Source organism: Vespula pensylvanica, chromosome 16 (assembly GCF_014466175.1).
Source record: "Vespula pensylvanica isolate Volc-1 chromosome 16, ASM1446617v1, whole genome shotgun sequence".
Lineage (NCBI taxonomy): Eukaryota > Metazoa > Arthropoda > Insecta > Hymenoptera > Vespidae > Vespula > Vespula pensylvanica.
In genome coordinates this window covers 78,333-88,333 of record NC_057700.1, presented here as the reverse complement: position 1 = coordinate 88,333, position 10,001 = coordinate 78,333, and the positions used below count along the sequence as shown (strand labels likewise).

The 10,001-nt window shown below is 43.6% G+C and overlaps 1 protein-coding gene across 1 annotated transcript; it reads right to left on the bottom strand.

Annotated features, from left to right (window-relative positions):
* Positions 1–7,306: 7,306 nt before the first annotated feature.
* On the bottom strand, positions 7,307–8,891 carry LOC122634853. The gene is made up of 5 exons (XM_043824208.1): positions 8,643–8,891; positions 8,212–8,329; positions 7,915–8,124; positions 7,525–7,712; positions 7,307–7,437 (listed from the first exon to the last, which is right to left on the bottom strand). The coding sequence occupies exons 1-5, from the start codon at positions 8,734–8,736 to the stop codon at positions 7,307–7,309; spliced, it is 741 nt and encodes a 246-aa protein (XP_043680143.1). The 5' UTR covers positions 8,737–8,891.
* Positions 8,892–10,001: the final 1,110 nt, after the last annotated feature.

Genomic DNA, 10,001 nt, shown 5'->3' with positions numbered 1-10,001 from the left:
TCTATGTACGTATGTAGGCCTTTGTGTGTGCGCGCGCGCGCGCGCGCCTCTTAACTCGTACTCGACGGGATGATATCGGCGTGCGATCGCCTTGTCTATCGTGAAAGACGGCTCGACGACAAGACACGTAGAACGTTGTTCGCTCGTTTAACCGTCGTTCGCCGTTGCAAGAAGTTTTGTTTCTACTTTGCCGTACGTTTAGTTAAACGATCGAATCGTTAATGCTACATAAACGAAGATATCATCGAGAATAGGATGCGCCAACGAGAGTGCCGACCCGACTCGGCAACGCTTTTGCGAGATCCATCATCGGCGACGCGCATTCGATAACTCGCGCGATGGTATAGCAATTATTTCCTCATCGCGAATCTGTCGATCTCGAAAAGGCCTTGAAGGCGGTACGGATTCATCGCGGCAAACGCACCGAACGCCCGATTATGCTAATTCTTCGATAATCGAATCGCTCGATCGCTATCTCGCGTTTCTTTTTACGTTTTCCGTTTTTCTCCTTTTTTTCTTCCTCCTCCTCCTCCTCCTCCTCCTCTTCTTCTTCTCCCTACCTCTTCGACAACGAGTCGAAATAATTCGGCGCTCGTCTCTTCTCGAATTCTTTCCTTGCTCTGACTCTCCTTCTCGATTTGCTTCGTACGGATTCGTCTTCCTACGGGTTTGTATAAAACGAACAATAACACGTGTCGGTAGCGTGCGACGCGTAAACGAACAGACTCATAGGCGTGTCGAACGAAGAGTTCGATGAATATTCATTGGTAGGAGTGTGCCGTTCGTTCGATTACGCGCCTCCGTCCTTTGAGCGTTGACGCGTTAAAAGGCGCGTCTGGCAAAGGACGAAACGACTTTCCACACCCTCCTGGAAATAAATCAACTTTGATCTTAATCGCCGATCTTATAAGGAAATAATAGGATTGCTCGCGCGCGAGCGTTCGACGGCTTCCTCCGTCGATCTCGTCGAACGAAGTCGATTCTCGAGCCCGTTTTCCGCGTTTTAACAAAAAGTTCGTTAACGATCATTTAGATTTGCAAGAGTTTCTACGTTTTCCAAGAGACCCTTTATAATATAAATCAGTGCTATCTATTTGACGGGGATAGATTGTACGAGTTCCATCGATCGTTCTTTAATTCATAGTCGAGCACGACAAGTGCAACTGAGTTATAATCGGATCTCCGTGATTTATGTACGATACGACGAGCGATAGAGCGATAGAGCGACGGACCGATGGAGCGATAGAGCGATAGAGAGAGAGAGGGAGAGAGAGAGAGAGAGAGAGAGAGAGAAGCAGATACAGTTATTATGACAAACTTTATTCAAATGCCAATGGCAATTAATATTCATCGTCAGGGGTGTGCGAGTGACGAAGCGGTCAGGCAAGCGCGACTAGAAGACGCATAACTAAGTACTACGTACTTACATACCTATGCACTTGCATATACAGATAAGCGCGCGTCGGAGCGTATTTCGTAGCAAGAAACGATAAGAATCGATGAAAACTTAAAGCGGAATAAAATCAGTTTATAGAAACGACGAAAAAATTTCAAGAGACAAGGATGGAAGGTATAACGAAATCGGTGAAAAAAGTTTCGTTGCGCCCTTTTCTTACCCTGTTGAAACGCCTTCGTGGATAAGAAGAGAAATGCCACGTTTTTCCGAAAGTTTTCCGGGAAGGAGTTTTCTCTTTTGTCCGAAACGTTTCGGTGTGCGCTATCGACAAAGGAATATCATCGATTTTACGTGCCTCTTTCCTTTTCTCTTTTCATCGCGAATCACAGTCCGACATAATTTAACTGAGGACAGTGATAAGGTTGTGCTCGACGGTGCGTTCACCGAAGCGATCGAACGCGGACGTCGATTCGACCTCGACCAGAAATCGAGATCCCTACCTTTCAAGGACCAAAGCGACGCAACGAATCAACGATGGCTTCGCGGTTTAGTTTCATTGCTTTTTTCTTTCTTTTTTTTCTTTTTTTTTTTTTTTGACCAGACTAGATACAATTCTTTTTATTTCTCTCTTCCATCTATCAGCTAGGATCGTCGATTCGTCATCGACGATTCGTCGTCGATCCTTTTCCCTTGTAAAAGACGTTTCTTCGTCTCGTTTGCTTGATCGTACTCGAGAAAAGTCGATAACTAGTCGAGCATAAAAAAGAAATAAATAGCAACATAATATCACAGATCGAATTCAATAGGATCAGATCGTTGGAGAATGTCTTTGCGGAACTTATGACGGCGGACGATCAAAGCCAAAGTGGGTTTCTACGGGCTCGGAAAACCTCGATCTGAGTTTGACGGGAGAACAATGAGCGTGCCATTGGCAGTAGGGACACTCTGTCAGACGACCGGAGAGGATTTTAATAATTACGAGAGCTCGCCATCGCGAGCGTATTCCATGGACAACGACGACGACGGCGGCGGCGGCGGCGGCGACGCGACACGGAAAATCCCGAGGGTGCTCCTGCCCGAGTTTTGGCGCTTCGAATCGTTTCGATGGCCAAACGTCAAATGCCGGAAACGTAACATCATTTTATAATTTCTTTTAATTTCGTTCGGAGTAACGAAGCCACTCGTGACGAATGACCGGCTCGTTTTTCTTCTCCGAACGATCGCTTTTGACGAGAGACCTTGACTCACTCTCTCTCTCTCTCTCTCTCTCTCTCTCTCTCTCTCTCTCTGCCTCTCTCTCTCTCTCTGCCTCTCTCTCTCTTCATTTCGGCGTTACCAAAGGACGCCGCTCTCGCTTCTTCGCCTTTCGGCAACTAACAGCAAATTTTTCATTACGTCCGTCGATCTCCTCTCCTTCTATTTCTTCCTTCCTCGAGCCTTTTCCTCCTTCGAGGACGATACTATACAATTTGCGATCGTGCATACCCGTAATTTCGTAATCGGGTCATTGTCAGACGCGAGAAGACCGTACGTACGGATACCTCTCTCATCGGACACGCGCATAATCGGTTCGACTTTCTCGTACGATTTAAAAGGGAAAACGAACAAATCGCAAGTCGATATCTATATGTCTACATATATAGAATTTTAACGAATGCAACTGCGTGAAATTGCCTCTACCGATATGGCGATCGAGCCCACGTTCCGAGCGTTGATTATAAATTATTAAGTAATTCGCGAGGAGACGTAATTGAGCGTATTTTAATTATTCTTATTATCGCAATATGGATAATTGCGACGTATTTAAAGAAAGAGAGATACAATTATCCATGACACAGAGAATCGTTAATGGCGTTGCTATGAGACGGCGGCGGCGGCGGCGGCGGCGGACTCAACGAGTTCAAGGATAGTTCACTTATGCCGTTCCGTTCTTTCTTTGTTTCATGCCTAATCACTAATCGGTGAAAAGTCATCGGAGCGTGTTAATTTTGTCGTTAGCCGAGTAATAAATATGAAACTCTCGCGGGTTTGCGTTTCGAATCGACGCGAGTCGCGTCCGATAGGAAACCAAAAGGATGATATTCCTGACGTTTAAGCACGATTTATGGGACGGACGGATACGATAGCGATTGCCATTGCCCGTTTAACAGAGATTAGAAAAGGTACGTAAGCTTTTCTCCTACATTTATTTCTCGCGTGCTCGCGCGTCTATATTTTTTCTCTCATTTTTCTCTCGTTCCCAAATTCTGGAACGCGCATCTTTATTTATGAAAATCCGAAACGGCGGCCCTCGAATGTTCCGAGATTCGACGATAACGTCGGTCGGAGGATAATACCACCAAAGTGTAGTGCATCTTTCGAGAGAATCCAGAGCTCGCACTAAGACCGCACATATATCATGCTCCGACGATCCTCGAGCCATCCTCGAGTAGCCACGCTATGAAATACGTCGGACGAGTCATCGAGCTTGAGCCCTTTCCATTTCTTGCCCCTAAGAAAGAGAAAAGAGACGAGAGAGAGTGGCTTTGGGCTCTTTCGAAATCGTTGCTCGATCTAGCAGCATGAAGATCGTTAAAGTCCGTAAGACGTTAAAATTCAATTATCGAGTATGAGATCCAATATCGATTATCGTTATTCGTTGTCGATATTCGTTTCGTTAAAAAAAGTCAAATTTCTTGGCAACGTTCGAGCCGAAGCCATTCTTTCCGTCGAAAATTTGCTGACGCACGTCGACTAGAAAATCAATGATGACGAAACAATTTGGTACTCGGTAAGTACCGTACGATATATCCGTTATCGATCGTTGCTTTTCGAGTTTCCCTCGTCGCCGCACGCAAAATACGCATCCTCGTACTAATGGAATTCATTCGATCGAATTAACGCGAGTATGGCTGACGCGCAGAAATAATTCGATGTACCATGAAGCTTTTATACCGCGTATATGCCACGTAAAAGCTATACGTCCGCGTAGTTGTTCGCGGAGGTAATTAAGGTCGCAAGTTTAACGAACTCCTTTTCCACGTAGCCACCTACGTCGATTCAATTTCCAAACCTGTTTCCAAGTTCGATCGATCGTGCCTTCGAACTTGAATCGTCGATCGGTGCCCCATCGTTTATCCCTTTCCAGTTTTCTCTCTTTTCTTTTTTCGCGCATTAGATTCTTCTCTTCTTCGCGACAAAGATAACGGTAAGATAACGTTGCAACGGCTGTAAAAAAGAAACGCGGCGTACGCTTTCGAACGACTACTGCATAGGAGAGGAGAAAGAGCATGGAAGAAATAGTGCGAGTCGCGCGGAAAGCCGATCGTACGGTTTTCGACGACGTAATTTCTCATCGAGAAACGGCATCTCTCGACGATAAATAACGACGATAATTAACGATCGTTTTGCGTCTCTAGCCGTATGTCTTCCGTTTCGTCGATCGAGATCCATGCAAGGCCGGCAATATGTATGCTCGAGACGCGCGTGTCGCGTTACATCACCTTCTCCATTTACGTGGAAAAAGTTTATCTGCTTACTTACTTGCGTGCCCTGTCATCGGCTCGCCTCAAATATTATAAATATTATTTCTCGCGTTCTCTCCTCCTTTATACTACGGTATCGTTGGAACATCTCGATCCTTCGAATTTGCCAACTTTTTTTATTCGACGGCTCGCACCGACGGAAAGGAACTAAATCACGAGGAGAACAATTCTTTTCCTTCCTGGAAGTCGATTAATACCTACCTAGGTACGTAAATATACTCGCTTATGCGTCTCGCGCGAATCTTCGAGCTTCCTCTTCGATAAAAGGAAATAAATTTCACGACAACAATTTTCCACGACGACGTCTTTTCCATTCTTCTCTATCTCCTTTCGATCGATTTTGAGGATCGAACTATTACTCGTTCGATCTCGCTCTAACGTTCTCAAGGTTATGGCAGAGCTCGATCAAGGCTAAGAATAGGTACGTAAATACGCTCGCGAGTTTTATTTATCTCTCATATAGGTGTGTAACGCGTATATCCACGAGTGTGTACACACGTATACACGCGCGCGCGCGCGCGCGCGTAGCTAAGTAAGTACTTAACGCGGGCGGGCAAATATGCTCATTCACTTTTTTTTATTCGATATATTTTTATTCCAAAAAAGAAATCTTTTCCTCCTAATCCGTGACGGCTGAACGACGCGCGAACGGAAAAGCAAAGGCATTTCATCCGACAAATAAGAATAATCTATAGTGGACGTTAACGGCCGACGTCCGAGTGGCTTAGGATGTTATTTTTCATGAGAAAAATCCTTTCTAAACGGGTATTATCGATATTTTCTTGGCCGAACGATCATCTCGGAAAGGCGAAAATGTCATTTTCGGCAGGAAAACGTGCGCAAATGGTTAACCGGCTAGCGTCGTACGAGAATACGTCGTCGAATCGCGAGGTGTTCGGCCGTAAGCGATGAAACCGCGAGCCTATGGGCATACGGAAGAGAGAAATAGCGACGCAAGAGCGGGATCGAAACGAGAGATCGGGATTTCCTGACTAGAGTGATTCGAACCTAATTCGAAGCGATTTCCACGCTACGCGCATCGGTCAACGCTTTCTAAATATACCTTGTAAGAAGAGAGAAATAACGATCCCCTGGGATCGGCTTGTGAAATATTCCTCGGACGAGACTTTTCTCCTTCGTCGATCGAACGAAACGACGTCGCTTCTCTGCGTGCTTTCCATTTATCTTATTCGTCGTACAAGCGTGCCTGTTGGACACGATCGATGTCGCTCCTGCTTCATCTCCTACGCGAAACAAATACACTCGCCTGCGCTGCCAGAAAAAAGGGAAGAAAGAAATATCTCGAGCTAACGGAAAAGGACGCGCGAATCTTGGCGCGTCCTTATCCCAGTTATACGAGATAGTCGAGATCGGCGATATAACGTTTGGTTTCGCGCGAATACACATTAGTTTATCGTCGATGATTCGTTATACAATATTACACAATGTATCGGTACCACTATATTATTATTTCGTTTGGTATAGAAAACAAAGAAGCGAACAATGAGATCGGATAAAACAACGACGTATGTAAGTAGTTACTTATTACGAGTCTACGCAGCTAGGAAGAGGAAGTTTAAAAAGGAATTTTTTTCGTTTCTTTTGTCATTTTTGTCTTTCCCAATGAGACGCGGTATAACGAGATAGAAATCGCACTTGAAATAGGACTGTTATGGAAGTTACTCCTCCTTCTCCGAGGCAATTTCGAAGAAACGAATTCCGATCTACGGATAATACGGTACTCGCGTAACGAGCTGATTTTTTTTTTTCGATCGCTTCAATTCGCCGAGCGTTTTCTACTCGTTACTCGATTCTCTCGATATCGCGGAAATTCCATTGAGCGTAGATCGAGAAAACGCGCGCGGTAACTCGAGAAGCACCGATCGCGAATCGTCGTAAAAAGACGTCCGAACGACACGACGATTCCATTCCTTTTTTTCTCCCGATATCCGATGGAACACGAGAGTCGCGCCTTGGCGATAATTCGCGACGCTGCAACAATTTTTCACGCGCTCGTTCTCTTTCCTCTTTGCCTTTCGTTCGCTCGCGCGGCTGATGAAATTACAACCGTTGCGATGTAAAGAATAATCAACGACTCGAGTCGATATAACGCGGTAAGAATGCGCGAGGATTCGAGCGGGCAAGATCGAAGGGGAAAAAAGGTATAAGAAACGAATACGTTACCGCGAATGATCGTTTTTAAATCTTTCAAGAGCGCGTACCAACGCGAATTCGAGCAAAATCGCGGTCCCTCGGTCGCGCCAAATGAATTTTCGGGAAACCCGATGACGGACGAATTTCCACTTTCAACATTCCATTCTCTATCTCTCGGTATCACTTCAAGCTACCCTTCTACGATATCACACGAGTACAATTTATATTTATATCACTTGTGACATTGAAAGAGCTTCGACAATGTTTTTCGTCTCTCCTTTTTCGTCAAATATTCTTCGCCTTCCAAATTCGCGTAGTCCGTGGTCGACAAGTTTGTCGTATGGAGAGATTTATCCGATTTATCTGCGATATCGTTTTCATTATTTTCACAACGGATACCTTTCACTCGAATGATTACTCGGATATCGTCGCTTTCATTTTTTTTCTTACTGAAAAATAGAAAATATTTTTGTAGTACGATTTGTCCGTTATCGAAGTCTTTCGGATGTTGCGTTGGACGATAGATTTTCGTGGACGTGGATGTATTCGTATCTGTGCGAGGTAAATGCGACGACGACGACGTCGGTGGAATATCCAAGTAGAACGTTTCGGTTTCGTCGCTCGTTACCATGCTGAGCCTAAAAGACGGATTACGATAATAATAAACAAGATCGTTTGTTGTGTATTTGCGACTGTATCGATCAGCCGTTCCGTTTCCAAGAAGGATCAGCTTTCTAACGCGATTAGATACAAATATGTACGACATATTTACGTATACTTCCTGGTAAAACGATCGTTGAGACTAACGATATGGTCTGGAAATAACTCGTAAGTACGTACGTTTTCCTCGTCAATGTCTTTTCCGTATAATCGTGTTTATCGTTCGGTGACATCATTTTTAGCTCTAACTCGTCCGACGTTTGATCGGCCTCGCGCAAAAGCAATACCGATCTCAACAAGTTTGGTGGTTGCCCATTCGGTTGCCTTTCGATCTGTGCCGTTACTACTTTTATAGCGCGATCATCGATCGACGATTCGCTCGTAGTCCATCTAAAAAGTTATTGAAAATCGTAGAAAGATACGATAGTAATCGTTAATATAGATAGTAATTCGCTCAATATTTTTCGTTCGACTAACCGATTTGAAATCGATGGAGACTTTTCCTCAATTTCGAACCTTCGAGCATCATATCGAGGTTTACGAGGAGGTCTCGTGGGGGGAGGTTCGTTCGTACTCTTTGAAGTTGACATTTTTTCTAGCAATAAAATAAATCGTGTTTTCGCTTTTAATGGCGTACCTACTTAATGGTGTATTTTTTATTCGTACGAAAGGATAAAATATGAGATATAAGCTGTAATACTTCCCTTTGTTAGGATATGTACATTGATAATTATCTCTAAGTATACGAATTTATTCTTATACAGGTTTAAAGCATTCGCTCTTTGTTCTTTATCGATTCGTCAATGATAAACTAAAACTCTTCGTTCGCAAAGGTTGATTATTTTTCTTCTCAAACTGACTCTAAACTTATTCGCTCTGTCGCATCGCTCGATCCTATCACTTTTTACCTTTGTATTTTTCCTTTAAAACTGTTTCGCTGCAGTCACAAAAAGTTCCGGTTAAAATGCTTATTATTATTTTTATCGCTATGCTCATAAACATGACGTTATTTTATCGATTCTTATAGATTTATATAATATTTTATAGATATCAAATATGTCACCGACGTTATTCCTTTATACGACGACGATCGCGTGCGAGGGATGTTCAAAGATTACTGATCGTTTCCAAGTATCGTAGGCACATATATGGATGTGTATACACGATCGAGGCAAATCGAAATTTGACCGATCTCTCTCTCTCTCTCTCTCTCTCTCTCTCCCCCCTTCCATACATCTGTTTGTATACAAACGAGTTCGATCGAAGGCTCGGCTCGTCATCCCCGGTTTTATAACGGTTTCGACGAGTACGGCCATAATTCTCGATCGATTTTGACGAACAAGGTCTTCTTTCAAAGACAAAGGTTTAACGACGTTTTCGAATTTTTGAAAAAGCTTTATTTTCTTTGAAAAGAATCGTGTCGAAAAATGTTCTTCCGAAAATAGTTTCTGACGGAGATAAAAAAGTTTAATACTTTCTGCTTATTCCGTAATTATTCGTACACGATATACATAAACTAAGTAATATCCGATTAATAGTGGATCGTACGATCGCGAAGTAGAATCGATGGCGATCGCGACGACAACTTCATTTTTTATTTCTCATTTTCGTCAAGATTCTTCACCCGTTTGAGCGGGATGCTCGTCTTGCGGCAACAACGAAGCCTCGCGGTAAGTGTATTTTTCTATCGAGCGTATATTTTCTACAATTTCTTATTACGACAACGATACTGATAACGGTTCGTATGCGAGGTATACGGTTTCGTATGCGAGGATTTTCGATATATCGACGCGGCTCGACGTCATCACGGAGTCACATTTTACACGAAAGATCACGTCGAATCTTTTCGCGTTATTCGCTTTTTCTCATTACATCACACGCGATACCACCTAGACGAGCTTATACACCGATTCAATAGACGAATAGTATTTCCCTATTACGCTTCCAGTTGCCCTCATATTTTGTCGATATTGCCGATATCCCGTCGCTGGAGTCACATACTCTACGGGCGAAAGGCGCTGAACGATGTGTGAACGCGAGCAAGCGTGTACATGTTTAATGAACTAACGGTAAGGTAAGTATGGACGGTGAAAATAATCGTAAAACAGTGGCGCAATATATAAGAAAGTATCGCTTTTAATAATTATCGATAAGATGTCGAGGAGAAAAGAATAAACTCTACTTTTTACGCCGACGCGAAGGCTCGCGTTGGACTAAGGATTTTCCGTGACGCTAATCGCGTATAATTTGAAAATAAATAAACCGAA

Coding starts and splice junctions, on each gene's coding strand:
- LOC122634853 (XM_043824208.1), bottom strand. CDS start 8,736: ATGTTTATGAGCATAGCGATAAAAATAATAATAAGCATTTTAACCGGA. Junction 8,330..8,642: donor TTTAAAGGAAAAATACAAAG/GTAAAAAGTGAT, acceptor TTTTATTGCTAG/AAAAAATGTCAACTTCAAAG. Junction 7,438..7,524: donor AAAATATTTTCTATTTTTCA/GTAAGAAAAAAA, acceptor ACGATATCGCAG/ATAAATCGGATAAATCTCTC.